General features: G+C 46.4%; 2 protein-coding genes across 2 annotated transcripts in view; both read right to left on the reverse strand.

Annotated features, from left to right (window-relative positions):
- LOC143942631 (NACHT, LRR and PYD domains-containing protein 12-like) overlaps window positions 1-23,234 on the reverse strand; it is a 1,996,551-nt gene that overhangs the window by 511,237 nt on the left and 1,462,080 nt on the right. The window lies entirely within an intron of this gene.
- Window positions 10,783-23,234, reverse strand: part of LOC143942637 (NACHT, LRR and PYD domains-containing protein 3-like) — a 162,443-nt gene continuing 149,991 nt past the window's right edge. The window contains exon 6 of the mRNA XM_077464001.1: window positions 10,783-12,479. Coding sequence (XP_077320127.1) covers window positions 10,783-12,479 — 1,697 coding nt within the window. The remainder of the gene's footprint in view (window positions 12,480-23,234) is intronic.

Consider the following 23,234-nt stretch of genomic DNA (forward strand, 5'->3'; position numbering starts at 1 on the left):
CATCTCCAGTTCCCCCGTAAATTTGTCAACACCCTAAAATAAAGTTCCCTTGGGGTCTCCGTTATGGCAAAGGTCATAATGCTTGGAGAGGCTGTGCTTGGGGAAGCCATTTTTAATATTCACAATGTGTTCCTTCAACCAGACTTGGAGCATACGGACTGTCCGGCCTATATATTCAAGCCCACATGGACACCTGATGAGATAACCTACCTGTTTACTAGTGCAGGTAATAAAAAGCTTGATGGGGAAACCTCCTGAGTAGAATTGGATTGAAAGGTTTCCATTTTCGTTCTTCTCTGTATATTAATACTACAGACAGAGCGCTTCCTACAAGGGAATAAACCCCTTACGTTATGGCTAAAAGATACCCTGTTAGGGGATCTATAACATTAGGTACTTCTTGGAGCCTTAATGGGGGGCCACTCTATACACCACCATAGGATGCTCTGGGAGAACCGGTCCTAGATCCCTGTCATTCCTTAACACATTCCAATGCTTACAAAGAATTTGTTTTATAGCATATTGTTGAGTTGAATAGGTTGTAAAAAATGAATGTTGAAAGGCCTCATTAGGTTCTTTAATGCTAGGGATCAACAACTCATTTCTATCCTTCTCATTGGGACACAAAAGTGCTTGGTCCAACTGACACGGGGCATAACCTTTTTCCAAAAATAATTCCCTAAGGGCAGAGGCCTCTCAAGAAATTGCTACAATTATTGCAATTTTGTTTAAGCCTCAAAAGTTGACTGACCGGAACATATCTGAGCCAAGCTGGATGATGGCAACTATGAGTGCTGATGAATCCATTCTGGTCAATCTCCTTGAAATACTTGGAGGTAAAAATCAGTCTCTCCACCAGCCTTATTCTCAGGTCAAAGAAATGAACCTCAACACGACTGAACTCATGTTGGAATCTGATACCTCTATCATACCTCTACTATAAAGGTCACCCTCTAATTCTATCCTATGCTCCCTCACTCACATCTTCAATCTCTCCCTCCCAAGTGGCACCTTCCCCTCCCCTCTAAAACATGCGCAGATCACCCCCATACTTAAAAAACCCTCACTGGACCCCACCAACCTGAACAACTTAAGACCTATCTCATTGCTCCCATTCACCTCTAAACTTCTAGAATGCTTAGTCTACAACCGCCTTTGCTCCTACCTCAGTGAAAATAACCTTCTTGACCCATTACAGTCTGGCGTTCGCTCTCAGCACTCCACGGAAACTGCCTTACTAAAACTCACTAACGATCTACTAACAGCTAAAACCAACAGCCAGTACTCCATACTCCTACTACTTGACCTCTCTGCTGCCTTTGATACCGTTGACCACCCGCTCCTCCTCAATAAACTACATTCCCTTGGCCTCCGATATTCTGCTCTATTCTGGTTCTCTGCCTATCTATCACAGCGCTCCTTCAGTGTCACCTACAACTCTGTATCCTCCTCTCCATTGCCTCTTTCTGTGGGGGTCCCCCAAGGCTCTGTTCTTGGACCCCTTCTCTTCTCTATTTATACCTCCTCCCTTGGTCACTTGATAACCGCCCATGGCTTGCAATACCACTTATATGCCGATGACACCCAAATCTATCTGTCTACTCCTCACCTCACTCCTTCAGTCTCCTCTCGCATTACTAACCTGCTAACTGACATATCAGCATGGATGTCACACCATTTCCTTAAACTAAACCTCTCTAAAACTGAGCTATTAATAATCCCCCCTGCACATGCCCCCCTCCATGACTTTTCCATCAAAATCAACAATGCAACCATCAGGCCCTCCCCTCACGCCAGGGTACTAGGTGTAGCCCTAGACTCTGAATTGTCATTTCAGCCCCAAGTCCAAAGGTTGTCAAAAGTTTGTAGATTTCACCTCTGTAACATCTCTAAAATTTGCTCCTTTTTAACAAATGAAACTACCAAGCTCCTCATTCACTCCCTTGTTATATCTCGCCTTGACTATTGCAACTCCCTTCTCACTGGCCTGCCTCTCCTCTCCTCCAATCCCTACACTGGCTCCCAATCACCCAGCAAATTAAATTCAATATACTAACCACAACATACAAAGCCATTCACAACTCTGCCCCGAGCTACATCCCCAATCTTGTCTCCAAATATCGCCCAATTCGTCCACTCCGTTCTTCTCAAGACCTCCTACTCTCAAGCTCTCTCGTCTCCTCCTCCCACACTCGTCTCCAGGATTTCTCCAGAGCCTCTCCAATCCTCTGGAACTCGCTACCTCCACTGATCCGGCTATCCCCTACTCTTGCTACCTTCAGGCGATCCCTGAAAACGCATCTATTCAGGGAAGCCTATCACGTCTCAAACTAATCTCCTACCACTTCCATCAGCTCATTCCCGACAGTTATAACCTTTTGTACCACCTGCCCCACCCTTTTAGATTGTAAACTCTTCTGAGCAGGGCTCTCTTAATCCTCTTGTATTTTATTGTATTGTAACTGTATTGTCTCCCTTTTATATTGTAAAGTGCTGCGTAAATTGCTGGCACTATATAAATCCTGAATAATAATAATAATAATAATAATAGTTAGGATCCATCAAGGGAAGATTGGTCCCCATCCCATATGAGGAGGACGTCATCTATATACCTCCTCCACACAACCAATCTTACAAATTATATAGGAAAAACAATTAACCTGTGAAGGATCTTGGAGTAGTTTTTCATACCCGAATATGTCAAGTGGTTTTCAAAAACTGTAAAGTTTGCAAAATGTAATTCTGTGTAAGGAGAGTCATGGAGACAACATTTATGTCAGTGAGGGATTGCATTGTCCCCATTGGGACGTTTTACAATGGCCATCCCAGTTTTTACAGTGACCATTCCAGTGCTGACTTGGGCCAATTGGCACATGGGGGCTTTTCAATTTGCCTTCCTCAGTCAATGGGATGGGCTGCCTATGGTCAAAAGGTCTTTGTATGTGCAAATTATCAAGAGCGTATGTTTTGGAAACCAGTGTGTCTTTTGTGGTGTGCCTTTCAGCCCAGGAGATGGAATAATTCTACAGTCAGATGCCAGTCTGCCTCCAGTCTGAGGAGACAAGTGCAAGGGCATTAAAGCCTAGTAGAGTGCAGCTGCTCTGACTGAAATAAATGAAGGCAGATTTTCTAGCCTTGGATCTTTTCTCCAAGAGGCCTCAATGAAGTTGATGATTGACACCAGGACAGCAGTAGTTGACATTGCCCATCAAGGTGGCACCAAGTGTCTGTCTTTTTCTGTTACTTTTCATAATATAAAGTTTTTACTGGGTAGAGAGCCGCTTAGACAGTTAACGGCAGTCTGCTTACTGGGAGAGCAGGATCCACTAATGGATCAGTTAGGCAAATTATTTTACAATGGACAGAACTAAGTTATGCCATACAGGTGCTTTCCACCTGTCGAGGAGGCCTTGGTTTGCATTGCTTCCTCAGATGTCATCAGCACCACCAATCCCAATTTTGGTCAAGCAAGATCTTTTATGCCATCGTCAATGGCAGCACCCCAATCCAGTGAGACTCTTAATAGCCTGGCTATTGAATCAGCCAGACTAGTGGTGCAGGGATTCTTATCCGAGGTGGTTCAGACCTTGGTGAAGACCACAAGACCATGAATGCTATATATATAAGAGGATATGAAGGAAGTTTGTGCTGTTTGCTTAGCAAAGTTTTCTCTCCGGTGTTTCCAGCTCTACCCAATATCCTGGACATTTTTACAATCAATGCTTGAGATTGGTCTGGCATACAAGTCCAGGCCTTAAAGTACAGGCCTTCATTTTTCAGGCTGCAGATGGGTGGAAGAGCCATTGAACAAATACTTCATGCAGGCTTTAATTTATATACAACCACCAAGGAAATCCTTGTTTCCTTCATGGGACTTGGGCTTGGTTCTGAAAGCAGGAGTACAAGCATTCTTTGCTTCAATAGCTTCATTTCCATTAGACATGTGCAGAGTGAAATATTTCGTTTTGGAATTTCATTTTTGTCCAAAAAATAAATTTATTTAGTTACTCCCGAAATTCGTTTTTATTTATTTCGTTTTTCGTTCAAAAATTGCATTAGTCTGAAAATCCACGTGAATTACGGTCAAATCTGTCTTTGAAGGCTTATGGTGTGTCAAATGTATAAAGAAGATTCGACAGAGCTGCTAAACTCTATATAGCCTATAGGCGGAGCATTTGACTCAGGAAATGTACGATTGCAGCGTCGTACAATTTCGATGCTCCGTCGATTATTATAAACGTGTGTGTTTTTCGTTGCTTTGTCGAATCTCTGTCGTTCATGTTGAATGAATGGTCCAAGTCTCACAGTGTAAGGTATCAGATAGTGAATGACTGATAACGAATATGGAGGCAACCCATTGTGAGAGCGACATGGAGGCATTGGAGGGCGTTCCTGGGCCATCTACAAGTGTTTCTGTATTTATATTATATACTTGTTCAAACAGAAACTGGTGGACTGGTGATAGTGATCACTGATCAGACAGGTAACAAGATTCTATAATAATAAATCCTCCCCACAACACAGGCAGCCTCTGAGGCTCACACAACAACACTAGCAGCAACACTAGTATCACTATAAGGTTCTCACACTAACACAATAGCAGCAGATTATTAGGAAAAAGTTAAGTTGAACTGTAGCTTGCTTCACTATTGTTCTGCTGCTGTGCTTATGCTTAATAATAATTCGGGTTCTCTGACAAGTGACAATTCAAATGGACCATCTAAGATTGACTGTCTTCTGAAAGGATTCAGTGTGTGTCTCTCTCTGCTAGCAATCGTAAGTGAAAGTAAGTTGGATGTACGTGTGTACTTAGTTCCAGCTATTTTACTGCTCCTCCTCTTTGGTTACAATCAGCCAATAACAATCATCATCATCATTATTTTTATTTTACTTCCCCCACCCAATTCCAGAATCTTTTCTCTCTGTCAAATATTTTCTCTATATAATCTTGGGTTAATAGAGGTAAACTTAGGCACATTCAACCACAGGTTCAATAGACACAGGTTGTTATTGTCAGAGTCGCGTCAAATCTCCTATTCTATATCGAACTGTTGTAACAACGAAAACGAAAATAAAACATTTATTTATGTCGGATCTTTCGTTTTTTCAGATTCTGCGCTTTCGTTATCGTTTGTCAAAACAAAAATACCTGAAATTCGGATGAAAATGCATTTGGACGAAAACGAATGCACATGTCTAATTTCCATTGCGGTTTCTAGTGGTAAAATGAGTTCCTCTGACAGCGGTTGCTTCAGACAGAAGGATGTTGGAGATTGCAGCACTTTTCTGCAAAGATCCCTTTTGTGTTTTTTTACCAGACATGGTGATACTACGTCCATCTCCAAAGCTCAATTCTAAAGTGGTATGCAGTTTCCAGGAAAACTGGGGGCAGTCCCTCCAAGCATTCTTATGGGGTCACTGAGTACAGAGCGGTAAGACTTCAAGTCTTTACACAAGTTGCTACCAGTGTACATACAAAGGTCAAAAGATGGGAGGAAATTGAACAATCTTTTTATTTTGCCATCAAGTGAGTCCTTTTCTATCGGTGATTAGATTGGCATGCAGGACGTAGGCTTTTCTGCCCAGGAACAGATGCAAGCTCATTCGACCTGAGGGGTGGCAGCCTTCGGGGCAGTTATGCCAGAATTTCAGTGGAAGATATGTGAGACAGCGAGCCTTTCACTCGAATTCACAGGCATGCAGTCAGAAAATTCAGCAAGGTTTGGGATGAGACATATAAATTTTTTTGTCTTTGGCAGCTTTTCTTTGATTGTCAGTGTTTCTTTTCATGTGTTCTCTCTCACCCATTTATTCAGCTAGTTATATCCCATTGTCTGCTGACGTGAGGTATGGGCAGGAATACGGAAAAATGTTATCAAATATTGTCATTTTCCTTTCTTGGCTTGTCCTCATGCCAGCACAGGACTCCCTCCCTAGTGGCCTGTCACAGGCTAGGTTATTGAACACTTCAGTGGGGGAGGGGCTGTCTTTTATTTAGCTATGAAGAGGTGGTCCCATAGGGCGCCAGATGAGGCATTAACCCATTGTGTGCTGATGTGCGGACAGGCCGGGAAAGGAAAATTACAGTAAGTATTTGATAACAATTTTCCGTATTCTCACCAGGGAATGGGACATCATTTGGGGAATGAATTAAGAATATACAGTTGAAAGATATAATAAAAGAAGAAAAGATCCGCCCATTTCAGCAATTAAAAAACAGGAGTGTTTAAATAACACTGAATGAATGGAGGTTTTTACAACTAAAACATTTTGTATCAACTCTACCACAGCCAATTAGAAAGGAAGAGGATCTGAACTTAAAGTGGAGGGCCACCCTGAAAAAAAAATATTAAAAATTACAAAAAAATCTAAAAAAAAAAAAAATGAAAAAAAATTTTTTTTTTTACTTACCAGAAGTGCCTGTTGCTAGGCACATAATCCTAATCTTCCTCTTCAGCCTCCGCGGAGATCTTCTGTCTTCTCTCCTCCGTGCGGCGTCTTCTGGGTAATGGGTCGCGCTGTGTTCTGGGAACTGTGTGTTCCAGAACACAGCGCGTCCCATTCACAAAGCGCTGCGTGACTCGCACATGCGCAGTAGGAAACGGGCAGTGAAGCCGTAGGCTCCACTGCCTGTTTCCCTTAAAAGGAATGGCGGCGCCGGGACCCGTGAGCCGAGGGACGGGTCGGCCTTGGGCGGCCGACATCGCGGGTGCCCTGGGCAGGTAAGTGGGCTGATTAAGTCAGCAGCTGCAGTGTTTGCAGCTGCTGACTTTTTTTTTTTTTTTTTTTAACGGCCCTTCGCTTTAATTGAACATCTTTGTAATTCACAGGAGATTGTGAAAAACTCTGTAGCAAGATTTATAAAATACTCCCGGGGTTGGCAGAGCTGAGAATCCCTCCATTCATTAGAAAATGGGAAAGGGAATGGGGAACACGATTAGGAGAACAAAGTAGTAAAATGCTAAAAGCAGTACATAACTCTGCAGTAGACATAAATACAATTGAAATTAACAAATATATATAAAAATATATGTCAAGATGGTATGTAATACACAAGATGGCACAAAAATATCAACCAGAGAAATCACCATTGTGTTGGAGAGGTTGTAATGTGAAGGGCACTATAATTTATATATGGTGGGAATGTCCTCAAATACGAGAGTATTGGCAAGAGGTGGAGAAATGTATTGAAGAGGTTACAGGAATTGGAATACCAGACGGCCCGTGGTACTCTCTATTTCATAGTACTGATAAAACAATAAAGGAGAACTGTATTGACACATTTGCTAAATACGGCAAATGGAGTTATCCCCAACAAAATGGCTAGACCCAGAAAGACCCTCAACAAGGGAATATTTTAAAAGAGTCAAGTACATACAGTATATAATATGGAGAATGTATGTAGTAGGGAAGAAGACAGGACAGAAAAATTTCTGGAATTTGGGAAAAGTGGACAGACTTTAACTGCTTGCTGACCAGCCGCCGTCATTTTACTGTGGCAGGTTGGCATGATCCCGTGAACCGTCATAGCTATAAGTTGGCTCGCGGGATCAGAATAGCAGGTGCGTGCCACCGGAGGCATGCGCCCACTGTGGGGGGGGGGGTCGATGCCCGTGGCTGATGGTAACGATGATAGCAAGCATGAGGGACAGAACATGGAAGTGTGTGCGTAAACACACAAATCCCTATTTTGTTCTGAGAGGAGTGACAGATTGTGTGTTCCTGTTAGCTAGGAACCACGATCTGTCACTTCCTATGGTCAGTCCCCTCCCCCTTCAGTTAGAATCACCTCCCAGGGAACACTGTTAACCCTTCACTGTCAGTGACATTTTTACAGTAATAGTAATAATTTAGTTTATAGCACAAAAAATAGAAACCGCAGAGGCGATCAAATACCACCAATAGAAAGTTCTATTTGTGGGAAAAAAGCACATCAATTTTGTTTGGGTGCAGCTTTGCCAGCTTTGTCAGTTAAAGCGATGCAGTGCTGAATTGCAAAAAATGGCCCAGTCATTCAGCAGCCAAATCTTACAGGGCTGAAGTGGTTAAGAAAACCAACAAATATGTAGAAATATGTGTGGAGTAAGAAAGGAGTGTGAGGTAGATGGAGATGAGGAGGAGAGGGAGGAGGTCAGGGAATGTGAGTCTGGCACGGGAGGGGGAGGGGAGGTGGTATAGGGTAAAATAGTAATAGATGTTTTTGGTATTTGTAATTTGCTGCCATTTCATTTTCTGTAAGTATTTTATATTGAGAAAAACAAAATAAAAATGGAGCCTCATATGAGTTTCTTTTTAAATTGGAGTAAAGTAGTGTACATAGTAGCATGTATACCCCGATCCACAGTCTGCTCATCCTTGGACATGTCCACCAAATGGGCACCATTGTGCCAGTCTGAGCACAACCATGAAAGCATAATGGAGAATACTGTGGGATAATGCATGGAAAATGGTCTGGAGTATAGTGCCAGCTGTACACTATTTTGTACACTTTTTCTGACATTAGTACATTCTTGGAACATTTAGCAATATTCTGTGTCATGATCTGCCAGTCCTCATTGACCTCAATAGTTACTGTAGATTTTCTCAGAGAGACAATAGCGGAGGATACGAGTGAGATGATACCTGAAGGGTGTGGGCCGTGATTTGCAGATACTTTTTAAAAGACGTCAGGCTGTAATGTGGAGTTTGCAAACAGAATTTGAAAAACAAAATGTCTAAGCTGCAGGCAGCAACAATGCTCTTGCAATGGAATATTGTGTGAAGATCTGAGAGAATTGGAAGTGAGTATCCGCATAGGGGACCTCTCCTTTTCAATCTGCAGGGCTGTCATTCATTTTCTCAAAAATGCAATATGGCAACCTGGAGGTGTTCTGTATACAGATGGTATAGAGAGATGGTGTACACAGATCATGTACAGAACACCCCATGAAAATGTAATGTCCTGCTTGTGTGATTGGCTCACTGATTTTCCCAGAAGTCTGCACTAAGATACAAGTCAGATTTTGGGTATTCCCTGCAATGAAAATTTCATTTTTGGTGAGATACTGCCAAAGGGAAATCACGTCAAGTGCAGCAGCTGATTGATAATTATAACATCACTTCCATTCACATTCACTCTGCACATGGACAAACAGCAATTTCTTCAGAATAACAAAAACTATGAACCTGCAACAAAATTTGTTACAATCCCTGCAATGTACATAGATCAACCAGAGCGGAGGTTTTTTTTTTTTTCAAAGGGTCAAATGAAGGATCCAGGGAAGGCTCCAAAATCAAAGCTGTATAAAAATCAATGGATGAAGGATGACCAGGGAGGAGAGGTGAGGGTTAGAAAAACACTGATCCATCAAAGTGTATAGGAATGCTTCTTATCTATGCTGATGTGACTTTTGTGAGATAACATAAAAGGCTATGGGGCTGAATTCACACTGAAGTCCAACAGCAACATTTTCCAAAATCGCACTGTGCTGAGATGATCAGAGGACATCATTGAATATAATGAGATTTCCCTCGTCATGCAATGTGTGAACCCAGGCTTGAGAACTCCTAAAGTAGCACTGAAGTTGCATCAAAGTCACATCAAACGTGCAGGTAGCACTGCATAGTCACACTGGAAATGACATTTGGATAGTGGGAAGTGATATGGGGAAAACACAACACAAATGTGGTAAAAACACATCATGTGTTATGTTAAATGTAACAATACAGGAAAACCACTGCAAAAATGCAGCACAAAAACTCATATGCAATTTTTGTATGTTTTTGATACAGAGCAGTGTGAAAGTAATGTAAAGCACACTGGTTTATTCACATATATTCATTCACACCCACTTTATACCATGCACTGCACCCACCCTGATCAGTTTTCTATCAAAACCCAACTTCATTCATCTCTTCTTTCTGGGTGAGATTCAAAATTTCTTAAGAAATATATTTCTCTTTTGATTACAAAGACCTACCACATGTTACCTCCAGAGGGCGTTGTAGGCCCAAATTACAGTACATAGCTGTCAGCATTAGATGGAGAGGGTTGTTGGTGGTATTCCCGCCCTTTAACCTGCCTTTACTCTATCCAAAAAAAAAAGGTTTTGCCTTTAGTTCTACTTTAAAGTGGATGTAAACCCCATTCCTAAAAATTGACCTGGGCACGTATATCTGTATTGTTTACTTTTTCTGGTGCTTCGTTCCTCTGTTATCAGCATAATATCTTCTGACAAGCTCTTTGACACAGGAGATAAAAGCAGCTGGATATTTGTCAGGTTGGGTGCTATAAATAAATTAGCAGATAGCTTGTCTGTTCACAGAACAGCTCTGCATGTTTATTCCTTCCTGTGCCTATGTGGAGGGGGTGTGTGCCTTTCCTCCAATCATCTCACACACAGTGTATGCCCAGATTCCACAGACAGTGGAGGCCGATTCAGTTCGCATTGTGCGCTATACAAGTATTTCATTCATTCAGACAGTGCTGGAACAGGAAGAAACAAATCCAACACAATGTTCACTTTCTAAACCATGTATAAAGCTGGAGACAGCAGATATACATGTAAAACGTATGTAGGAGGATTTGTTTCATCTCTGTGTATCATCTGAGGCTGTTCCCTTCACTGGGTATATGTGAGGGTTTACATTCACTTTAAGTCTTATCTGATGTATTCAGATAAATAGATGTGTACAGTCTGCATATAACAGAAAACAAATCACACTGATAATTAGTAATTTCTCTGGAAAAAACACCTGAAAATACCAATTTATTACAGCAATGTGATTATTCAGATTGAATATTTACCTCAAACTCTTGATATTGTGTAGAGCCGGTATAAATTTCCTCAATCCTTCACTGCGAATATTACATGAAGTTAGATTTACTTCTGTCTCTCTGCAGGATTGAAGGATAAAAAACAGCACAGAGCAGTCCAGAGGGGTGAGGGGGACACCAGAAAAGTCAACTTTGTTTGATCCAATACATTGTGTCACCAGAGCCTTATTCCTGCTCTCATACAGATAGTAGAATACATTAAGAATCTTTCTCTTGTCAGATCTTTGGTCTGTGATTTTCTTCTGGATCCAGGTGATGACATGTCTGGCAGCCTGAGTAGACAATTCTCCCACATGAGACTTTAACATGGATCTAGTAGAAGAGTCTGAGAGACCGCAGAGGAAACGGAGGAATATTTCAGCACGGCCGTCTTTGTAAGATTCAGCATCATCAAGTGTTTCCTCTAATCTGTCAGGATTATAGTAAATAAAATGGACTAAAGCAGCAAAAAACTCCTGAAGAGTGAGATGTAAAAAGGTGTAATCCACATCAGGAGGCTGACCAGATTCCATCATGAAAGATGAGAAGACATGATTATCATTTATCACGCTGAATGACTCCAGATGACGCTCATCAAATACAATCATGTGATTCATGACTCCATGTTCTGCCATCCGCCCAATAGAGGTCAGCAGTTCCCGGGCAGTGTGACCACCATCTGTATTCTGGCTGTGATTGGCCAGAATGTTGGAGACAAAAGTCACAAAGAGTTGTGTCACAGTTTTGGGTAATGATGTCATCAGCTGATCGGTGATTGTTGGTTGGGATCTGAAGCACATTGATAACACTGTACAGATGATCCAGCAGTATGATGGGATATAACAGAAAGTGTACAGTGTGTCATTCTCCTGCACATAATAAAAAGCCTTTCCTGATAATTCCTCATTTCCAAAGAAATTATTGAAGAAGATCCGTCTGTCTCCATGGAGAAATCCCATGATCTCAGCTATTCTCTGGAAAACACCGGTATCAACTGATGCCAGTCTGGTTGGACGGCTGGTTATCAGTACAGAGCAACCCTTAAGAAGACTCTGCCTCACCAAACTGACCACAATCTCACCAAAATGTGATCTCTGTTTTGGATTGGACAATTTACTTGATGTGAAATCTATTTGGTGAATACTTTCATCTAATCCATCAAATATAAACAGAAGTCTCTCTGGATCTTGTAAAATGTCTCCAATCTGACTCTCCAGATATGGATATTGATGAAGAATCATCTCCTCCAAGCTGACCTCTCCACGTCTATTAAGGTCCCGGAATCTGAAGAAGAAGAGAAAGGCAAATCTCTGGTAGTGTTTTCCGGTCACCCAGTCATAGACAAACTTCTGTATCATTGTGGTCTTCCCTATTCCTGGCACTCCGCTCACCATTACTGCATGTGGTACACAATGTGACTGGGGGTTCCATCGGAACAGCTTGTTGGGGGAAATGTGTTCCAGTCTAGTTTGTGTTTCCTTCAAGCATTTCTCATGTTTTACCCCAGTCTGTATTATCTCATTCTGGGGACGTTCCCTGAACTGAGCGGTGGAGACCACAATCAGATTCACATAACGCTCATTGATGAGGAATCTTTGTGGTTCCAGGGTAGTTCCTGGGGGTCTATGCTCCTCCAGAGTCTCAGTCTTCTTCATCACATGTTGTTTGTGCTTTTCCTGAATATCTGGGAATATAAAGGAAATATTTTATGATCAGGTTAAAGCAGAAGTCAAGAATGTTGATATAATTTTCTTCAGTATTGATCATAATATTAGTTTGGTTTTATCATTACTACATTCTCCTTTCAAATGATTACCATACAGGTTACTTGAGAACAGAGGTTTATTTTCTCAGCAATATATAAACACTTTTTTATGCTTTTAACCACTTAAGCCCCGGACCATTTGGCTGGCAAAAGACTAGAGCACTTTTTGTGATCCGGCATTGCGACGCTTTAACTGACAATTACGCGGTCGTGCAATGTTGCACTATAAACAAAAAAGAGCAACAATGTTGAAAAATACCAATATTTTTTACTTTTTGCTATAATAAATATCCCCAAAAAAAAATATATATAAATAACTTTTTTTCCTCAGTTTAGGCTGATACTTATTCTTACATATTCTCTACATATTTTTGGTAAAAATCGTAATAAGTGTATATTGATTTGTTTGCGCAAAAGTTATAGTGTCTACAAAATAGGGGATAGTTTTATGGCTTTTTTATTGATAATTTTTTTTTTACTAGTAATGGCGGCGATCAGCGCTTTTTATCTTGACTGTGACATTATGGTGGACACATCTGACATTTTTGGCACGATTTTGGGACCATTCACATTTATACAGCAATCGGTGCAATTAAAAATGCATTGATTACTGTGTAACTGTGACTGGCAGTGGAGGGGACGCTGTAGGGGTTAAGTGTGTCCTAGGGAGTGTTCCTAACTGTGGGGGGAGGGGCTACGTTTGACACGACACTGATCACCGCTCACTATTACACTGTCACTAGGCAGAACGGGGAGATGCTTGTTTACATTCGTATTTCTCCATTCTTTCTGTCCATGAGACGATCGTGGGTATCGAGTCCGCGGGACCCACAATCACACTCATGGAGTTCGCGGCACGTGGGCACACGCCCGCAAGCTGCCTCTTGAAGGGCAACATACAGGTACGTTAATCTGCCTGTACGTTCCCTTCTGCTGCAGTATATCTGCGTAAGGCGGTTGGCAATTGGTTAAAGACATTACAAGTACAGAAGAATCCTGATATACTGATATACTTGTCATGACAGAGAACACACAGCCCCAGACAGTTCAGGTTTTCTATACTCTATTACTTGAAAACCATGAAAGAAAGGAAATGGCGCTCACAGTGATAAATAAATATCTTGATATGGTTACAGATATACAATGTGGTGTCTTAAAGCGGAGCTCCACCCTAAAGTGGAACTTCCACTCATCGGATTCCTCCTGCATAATCCAGGTATCTGCACCCACTTCCAGGAATAGCTAGCCGCAGATGCCTGGCCCCCCTCCCCCGTTGTGTTCTGGGAAACACACAGTTCCCAGGACACAAGAGGGACCACTGAAGACACGCAGCACGACTCGCGCATGCGCAGTAGGGAAGCGGGTAATGAAGCCTCAACACTTCTGTCATGAAAAGGTTTGCCCATTGGTGGTACTATCGATCTCTTGGATCGCAGTACCAGTGTCCACCAGCGGGTGTCTTCTAACACCCAGAGCCTGTAATAAGAGGACTTACCTGTTGGTGGCACTGTTGGATCCTTGGGCTGTAGTACCGGTGTCCACCAGTGGGTGTACTCCGGCAGTGTGGAGCAGACAGCACCTTCTGCACTGAGCTGTTACGTGAGATTAATCACTGGCAGTCTTATAAATACCCGGAAAGCCATCATATGCTTGCCTTGGTATCTCTCTCCTTGTTACCCGATCCTGCATCAGACTTTGTTCCTGAGCGTACCCTGACCTGGTCTTTTCTGTGTCCCTGTACCCCTACCCTGACCTGGTCTTTTCTGTGTCCCTGTACCCCTACCCTGACCTGGTCCTTCCTGTGTCCCTGTACCCCTACCCTGACCTGGTCCTTCCTGTGTTCCTGTACCCCTACCCTGACCTGGTCCTTCCTGTGTTCCTGTACCCCTACCCTGACCTGGTCCTTCCTGTGTCCCTGTACCCGTACCCTGACCTGGTCCTTCCTGTGTCCCTGTACCCGTACCCTGACCTGGTCCTTCCTGTGTTCTTGTACCCGTATCCTGACCTGGTCCTTCCTGTGTTCCTGTACCCTTACCCTGACCTGGTCCTTCCTGTGTTCCTGTACCCTGACCTGGTCCTTCCTGTTTTCCTGTACCCATACCCTGACCTGGTCCTTCCTGTGTTCCTGTACCCGTACCCTGACCTGGTCCTTCCTGTGTCCCTGTACCTGTACCCTGGCCTGGTCCTTCCTGTGTTCCTGTACACTGACCTGGTCCTTCCTGTGTTCCTGTACCCTGACCTGGTCCTTCCTGTGTCCCTGTACCCCTACCCTGACCTGGTTCTTCTTGTGTTCCTGTACCCGTACCCTGACCTGGTCCTTCCTGTGTTCCTGTACCCGTACCCTGACCTGGTCCTTCCTGTGTCCCTGTACCCCTACCCTGACCTGGTCCTTCCTGTGTTCCTTACCCTGACCTGGTCCTTCCTGTGTTCCTGTACACTGACCTGGTCCTTCCTGTGTCCCTGTACCCCTACCCTGACCTGGTACTTCCTGTGTCCCTGTACCCCTACCCTGACCTGGTCCTTCCTGTGTCCCTGTACCCCTACCCTGGTCCTTCCTGTGTTCCTGTACCCGTACCCTGACCCGGTCCTTCCTGTGTTCCTGTATCCGTACCCTGACCTGGTCCTTCCTGTGTTCCTGTACCCATACCCTGACCTGGTCCTTCCTGTTTTCCTGTACTCGTACTCTGACCTGGTCCTTCCTGTGTTTCTGTACCCATACCCTGACCTGGTCCTTCCTGTGTTCCTGTACCCGTACCCTGACCTGGTCCTTCCTGTGTTCCTGTACCCTGACCCGGTCCTTCCTGTGTTCCTGTATCCGTACCCTGACCTGGTCCTTCCTGTGTTCCTGTACCCTGACCCGGTCCTTCCTGTGTTCCTGTATCCGTACCCTGACCTGGTCCTTCCTGTGTTCCTGTACTCGTACCCTGACCTGGTCCTTCCTGTGTTCCTGTACCCATACCCTGACCTGGTCCTTCCTGTGTCCCTGTACCTGTACCCTGACCTGGTCCTTCCTGTGTTCCTGTACCCGTACCCTGACCTGGTCCTTCCTGTGTCCCTGTACCCGTACCCTGACCTGGTCCTTCCTGTGTCCCTGTACCCATACCCTGACCTGGTCCTTCCTGTGTTCCTGTACTGGTACCCTGACCTGGTCCTTCCTGTGTCCCTGTACCCGTACTCTGACCTGGTCCTTCCTGTGTTCCTGTACCCGTACCCTGACCCGGTCCTTCCTGTGTTTCTGTATCCGTACCCTGACCTGGTCCTTCCTGTGTTCCTGTACCCATACCCTGACCTGGTCCTTCCTGTTTTCCTGTACTCGTATCCTGACCTGGTCCTTCCTGTGTTCCTGTACTCGTACCCTGACCTGGTCCTTCCTGTGTTCCTGTACCCGTACCCTGACCTGGTCCTTCCTGTGTTCCTGTACCCGAACCCTGACCCGGTCCTTCCTGTGTTCCTGTATCCGTACCCTGACCTGGTCCTTCCTGTTTTCCTGTACTCGTATCCTGACCTGGTCCTTCCTGTTTTCCTGTACTCGTATCCTGACCTGGTCCTTCCTGTTTTCCTGTACTCGTATCCTGACCTGGTCCTTCCTGTGTTCCTGTACTCGTACCCTGACCTGGTCCTTCCTGTGTTTCTGTACCCATACCCTGACCTGGTCCTTCCTGTGTTCCTGTACCCGTACCCTGACCTGGTCCTTCTTGTGTTCCTGTACACGTACCCTGACCCGGTCCTTCCTGTGTTCCTGTATCCGTACCCTGACCTGGTCCTTCCTGTGTCCCTGTACCCGTACCCTGACCTGGTCCTTCCTGTGTTCCTGTACTCTTATCCTGACCTGGTCCTTCCTGTGTTCCTGTACCCTGACCTGGTCCTTCCTGTTTTCCTGTACCTGTACCCTGACCCAGTCCTTCCTGTGTTCCTGTATCCGTACCCTGACCTGGTCCTTCCTGTTTTCCTGTACTCGTACCCTGACCTGGTCCTTCCTGTGCTCGTACCCTGACCTGGTCCTTCCTGTGCTCGTACCCTGACCTGGTCCTTCCTGTGTCCCTGTACCCTGACCTGGTCCTTCCTGTGTTCCTGTACCCGTACCCTGACCTGGTCCTTCCTGTGTTCCTGTACTCGTACCCTGACCTGGTCCTTCCTGTGTTCCTGTACTCGTACCCTGATCTGGTCCTTCCTGTGTTCCTGTACCCGTACCCTGATCTGGTCCTTCCTGTGTTCCTGTATCCATACCCTGACCTGGTCCTTCCTGTGTTCCTGTACCCGTACCCTGACCTGGTCCTTCCTGTGTTCCTGTACTCGTACCCTGACCTGGTCCTTCCTGTGTTTCTGTACTCGTACCCTGACCTGGTCCTTCCTGTGTTTCTGTACTCATACCCTGACCTGGTCCTTCCTGTGTTCCTGTACCCGTACCCTGACCTGGTCCTTCCTGTGTTCCTGTACCCATACCCTGACCTGGTCCTTCCTGTGTTCCTGTATCCGTACCCTGACCTGGTCCTTCCTGTGTTCCTGTACCCGTACCCTGACCTGGTCCTTCCTGTGTTCCTGTATCCATACCCTGACCTGGTCCTTACTGTGTCCCTGTACTCGTACCCTGACCTGGTCCTTCCTGTGTTCCTGTACTCGTACCCTGACCTGGTCCTTCCTGTGTTCCTGTACCCGTACCCTGACCTGGTCCTTCCTGTGTTCCTGTACCCGTACCCTGACCTGGTCCTTCCTGTGTCCCTGTACCCATACCCTGACCTGGTCCTTCCTGTGTCCCTGTACCCGTACCCTGACCTGGTCCTTCCTGTGCCCCTGTACCCATAGCCTGACCCTTCAGCTCGATCCATCCCCTCCCTGTCCTTTTGGTTTCCTGTCCCTTACTACCGATCTCCCTGTGTATGTAGTTGGCCTGGCTAAACGTTTAAGTTTCTGGAACATCCCTTGTCCTTCTGCTGATCTGCTGTGTATGACCCTGGCCTGGCTGACATCGGTGATTCTGGTACTGCCCCTCCCTGTATATATTGTTGTTGCTGGTGGGTTTGTTGGGTTAGTTGTGCACTGCTTGTATTTTCTTATTTTATCACCTATCTTAATAAATATCATTGCTGTTCACTTTATGTGTTTTGGTTGTCTCTGTGCAGTCCACACAGTCTGGTAAACTCGCTCTCCTGACAGTTTCACTTCCCGATTCCCTGACAGAGGATGGAAGCGGGGCAGCCGAGAAACTAGCGATTTCTCATCTGTTGCCAATATCGCTGGACCCTGGGACAGGTGAGTGTCCATTTATTAACCACTTAAGGACCGCCGTATTGCCATTGTACATCATCACAATGGCATAGGCAGGCACAAGCACGTACATGTACGTGCCTGCATTCCAGCGGGTGGGGGGTCCGATTCCAGCGGTCCGGTTCGCTGCAGGAGTGATCCGTGATGAGGGGATGGCCGTTGGTTTCTGGCCACCCCCTCTGGATCGCTCCTGGCCAATGACAAGCTTCCTCCCACTGTGTATTGTATACACAGGAAGGAGGAAGTGATGTCATTCTCCTTGGGGCGGTCTTTTTGACCGGACTACGAGGAGAAGACAAAAATTAAGTGTGCACCAACATGTCATGAAAAGGTTTGCCCATTGGTGGTACTATCGATCTCTTGGATCGCAGTACCAGTGTCCACCAGCGGGTGTCTTCTAACACCCAGAGCCTGTAATAAGAGGACTTACCTGTTGGTGGCACTGTTGGATCCTTGGGCTGTAGTACCGGTGTCCACCAGTGGGTGTACTCCGGCAGTGTGGAGCAGACAGCACCTTCTGCACTGAGCTGTTACGTGAGATTAATCACTGGCAGTCTTATAAATACCCGGAAAGCCATCATATGCTTGCCTTGGTATCTCTCTCCTTGTTACCCGATCCTGCATCAGACTTTGTTCCTGAGCGTACCCTGACCTGGTCTTTTCTGTGTCCCTGTACCCCTACCCTGACCTGGTCTTTTCTGTGTCCCTGTACCCCTACCCTGACCTGGTCCTTCCTGTGTTCCTGTACCCCTACCCTGACCTGGTCCTTCCTGTGTTCCTGTACCCCTACCCTGACCTGGTCCTTCCTGTGTCCCTGTACCCGTACCCTGACCTGGTCCTTCCTGTGTCCCTGTACCCGTACCCTGACCTGGTCCTTCCTGTGTTCTTGTACCCGTATCCTGACCTGGTCCTTCCTGTGTTCCTGTACCCTTACCCTGACCTGGTCCTTCCTGTGTTCCTGTACCCTGACCTGGTCCTTCCTGTTTTCCTGTACCCATACCCTGACCTGGTCCTTCCTGTGTTCCTGTACCCGTACCCTGACCTGGTCCTTCCTGTGTCCCTGTACCTGTACCCTGGCCTGGTCCTTCCTGTGTTCCTGTACACTGACCTGGTCCTTCCTGTGTTCCTGTACCCTGACCTGGTCCTTCCTGTGTCCCTGTACCCCTACCCTGACCTGGTTCTTCTTGTGTTCCTGTACCCGTACCCTGACCTGGTCCTTCCTGTGTTCCTGTACCCGTACCCTGACCTGGTCCTTCCTGTGTCCCTGTACCCCTACCCTGACCTGGTCCTTCCTGTGTTCCTTACCCTGACCTGGTCCTTCCTGTGTTCCTGTACACTGACCTGGTCCTTCCTGTGTTCCTGTACCCTGACCTGGTCCTTCCTGTGTCCCTGTACCCCTACCCTGACCTGGTTCTTCTTGTGTTCCTGTACCCGTACCCTGACCTGGTCCTTCCTGTGTTCCTGTACCCGTACCCTGACCTGGTCCTTCCTGTGTTCCTGTACCCGTACCCTGACCCGGTCCTTCCTGTGTTTCTGTATCCGTACCCTGACCTGGTCCTTCCTGTGTTCCTGTACCCATACCCTGACCTGGTCCTTCCTGTTTTCCTGTACTCGTATCCTGACCTGGTCCTTCCTGTGTTCCTGTACTCGTACCCTGACCTGGTCCTTCCTGTGTTCCTGTACCCGTACCCTGACCTGGTCCTTCCTGTGTTCCTGTACCCGAACCCTGACCCGGTCCTTCCTGTGTTCCTGTATCCGTACCCTGACCTGGTCCTTCCTGTTTTCCTGTACTCGTATCCTGACCTGGTCCTTCCTGTTTTCCTGTACTCGTATCCTGACCTGGTCCTTCCTGTTTTCCTGTACTCGTATCCTGACCTGGTCCTTCCTGTGTTCCTGTACTCGTACCCTGACCTGGTCCTTCCTGTGTTTCTGTACCCATACCCTGACCTGGTCCTTCCTGTGTTCCTGTACCCGTACCCTGACCTGGTCCTTCTTGTGTTCCTGTACACGTACCCTGACCCGGTCCTTCCTGTGTTCCTGTATCCGTACCCTGACCTGGTCCTTCCTGTGTCCCTGTACCCGTACCCTGACCTGGTCCTTCCTGTGTTCCTGTACCCTGACCTGGTCCTTCCTGTTTTCCTGTACCTGTACCCTGACCCAGTCCTTCCTGTGTTCCTGTATCCGTACCCTGACCTGGTCCTTCCTGTTTTCCTGTACTCGTACCCTGACCTGGTCCTTCCTGTGCTCGTACCCTGACCTGGTCCTTCCTGTGCTCGTACCCTGACCTGGTCCTTCCTGTGTCCCTGTACCCTGACCTGGTCCTTCCTGTGTTCCTGTACCCGTACCCTGACCTGGTCCTTCCTGTGTTCCTGTACTCGTACCCTGACCTGGTCCTTCCTGTGTTCCTGTACTCGTACCCTGATCTGGTCCTTCCTGTGTTCCTGTACCCGTACCCTGATCTGGTCCTTCCTGTGTTCCTGTATCCATACCCTGACCTGGTCCTTCCTGTGTTCCTGTACCCGTACCCTGACCTGGTCCTTCCTGTGTTCCTGTACTCGTACCCTGACCTGGTCCTTCCTGTGTTTCTGTACTCGTACCCTGACCTGGTCCTTCCTGTGTTTCTGTACTCATACCCTGACCTGGTCCTTCCTGTGTTCCTGTACCCGTACCCTGACCTGGTCCTTCCTGTGTTCCTGTACCCATACCCTGACCTGGTCCTTCCTGTGTTCCTGTATCCGTACCCTGACCTGGTCCTTCCTGTGTTCCTGTACCCGTACCCTGACCTGGTCCTTCCTGTGTTCCTGTATCCATACCCTGACCTGGTCCTTACTGTGTCCCTGTACTCGTACCCTGACCTGGTCCTTCCTGTGTTCCTGTACTCGTACCCTGACCTGGTCCTTCCTGTGTTCCTGTACCCGTACCCTGACCTGGTCCTTCCTGTGTTCCTGTACCCGTACCCTGACCTGGTCCTTCCTGTGTCCCTGTACCCATACCCTGACCTGGTCCTTCCTGTGTCCCTGTACCCGTACCCTGACCTGGTCCTTCCTGTGCCCCTGTACCCATAGCCTGACCCTTCAGCTCGATCCATCCCCTCCCTGTCCTTTTGGTTTCCTGTCCCTTACTACCGATCTCCCTGTGTATGTAGTTGGCCTGGCTAAACGTTTAAGTTTCTGGAACATCCCTTGTCCTTCTGCTGATCTGCTGTGTATGACCCTGGCCTGGCTGACATCGGTGATTCTGGTACTGCCCCTCCCTGTATATATTGTTGTTGCTGGTGGGTTTGTTGGGTTAGTTGTGCACTGCTTGTATTTTCTTATTTTATCACCTATCTTAATAAATATCATTGCTGTTCACTTTATGTGTTTTGGTTGTCTCTGTGCAGTCCACACAGTCTGGTAAACTCGCTCTCCTGACAGTTTCACTTCCCGATTCCCTGACAGAGGATGGAAGCGGGGCAGCCGAGAAACTAGCGATTTCTCATCTGTTGCCAATATCGCTGGACCCTGGGACAGGTGAGTGTCCATTTATTAACCACTTAAGGACCGCCGTATTGCCATTGTACATCATCACAATGGCATAGGCAGGCACAAGCACGTACATGTACGTGCCTGCATTCCAGCGGGTGGGGGGTCCGATCGGACCCCCTCCCGCTGGATACAGCGGTCCGGTTCGCTGCAGGAGTGATCCGTGATGAGGGGATGGCCGTTGGTTTCTGGCCACCCCCTCTGGATCGCTCCTGGCCAATGACAAGCTTCCTCCCACTGTGTATTGTATACACAGGAAGGAGGAAGTGATGTCATTCTCCTTGGGGCGGTCTTTTTGACCGGACTACGAGGAGAAGACAAAAATTAAGTGTGCACCAACACTACACTGACATGTAGGTACACACAGGCACACAAACCCCCCCGATCGCCCCCGCCCCCCCTCCCCCCCCAGTCACAGTGTCACTGATTGCAGTCATCATTTATTTACTGATCACTGCATTCAGTGTCAGTTGTAAAAGTAAAAACTGTCAGGGCAGTTAGTGTTAGGTCCAGGGTAGCCCCCTATCACCCCCCAATAAAGATTTAACCCCCTGATTGCCCCTAGAGTTAACCCTTTCACCCCCTTTTGCCAGTGTCACTAAGCGATCATTTTTCTGATCACTGTATTAGTGTCGCTATTGTCCCTAGGTAGCTAGTTATTTTTTTAGGTTCACCGCCAGGTTTTTATAGCGCTAGGTACCCCGATATACTACCCAATAATGGTTTTAACCCCCTGATTGCCCCTAGTTAACCCTTTCACCTCCTTTTGCCAGTGTCACTAAGCGATCATTTTTCTGATCACTGCATTAGTGTCGCTATTGTCGCTAGGTAGCTAGTTATTTTTTTAGGTTCACCGCCAGGTTTTTATAGCGCTAGGTACCCCGATATACTACCCAATAATGGTTTTAACCCCCTGATTGCCCCTAGTTAACCCTTTCACCAGCGATCACAGTATAAGTGTCACTGGTGACGCTGGTTAGCCAGTTAGTTATTTAGGTTCCCCGTCAGGTTTTTATATGGCGCCAGGGACCCCCATATACTACCTAATAAAAGTTTGAACCCCCTGATTGCCCCTAGTTAACCCTTTCACCAGTGATCACCGTATAAGTGTTACGGTGACTCTGGTTAGTTTGCTTTTTATAGCATCAGGGCACCCGCCATTTATTACCCAATAACGGTTTAACCCCCTGATCACCCGGCGGGTGATATCAATTAGGTTTTAGGGTCAGGGTCTGCGTCGCCCCAGGCAGCGCTAGGTTAGTGCCAGTACCGCTAACACCCACACGCAAAGCATAAACCTCCCGTAGTGGTATAGAATCTGAACAGATCAATATCTGATCTGATCAGATCTATACTAGCGTCCCCAGCAGTTTAGGGTTCCAAAAAAACGCATTGTTAGCGGGATCAGTCCAGATACCTGCTGGCACCTGCGTTTTGCCCCCCCCGCCCAGCCCACCCAAGTGCAGTATCGATCGATCACTGTCACTTACAAAACACTAAACACATAACTGCAGCGATCAAAGAGTCAGGCCTGATCCCTGCGATCGCTAAGTTTTTTTTTGGTAGCATTTTATATTTAAATCCGGAAGGCAGTGCTTGGGTTTTCGGGGTCCCGTACGTGGCTAGGCTCCCAAAAAGTCCCCCACATGTGGTATCCCCGTACTCGGGAGAAGCAGCAGAATTTATTTTGGGGTGTAATTTGACTTATGCCCATAGCATGTGTGAGCAATATATCATTTAGTGACAACTTTGTGCAAAAAAAAAAATAATTAAATTCCTGCAACTCCGGCAAAATATAAAATATTTCATGGACTCAACATGCCTCTCAGTAAATAGCTTGGGGTGTCTACTTTCCAAAATGGGGTCATTTGGGGGGGTTTTGTGT

This window comes from Lithobates pipiens, unplaced genomic scaffold (assembly GCF_037356315.1).
Source record: "Lithobates pipiens isolate NorthernLeopardFrog02 unplaced genomic scaffold, aLitPip1_a1.2 Scaffold_30, whole genome shotgun sequence".
Classification (NCBI taxonomy): domain Eukaryota; kingdom Metazoa; phylum Chordata; class Amphibia; order Anura; family Ranidae; genus Lithobates; species Lithobates pipiens.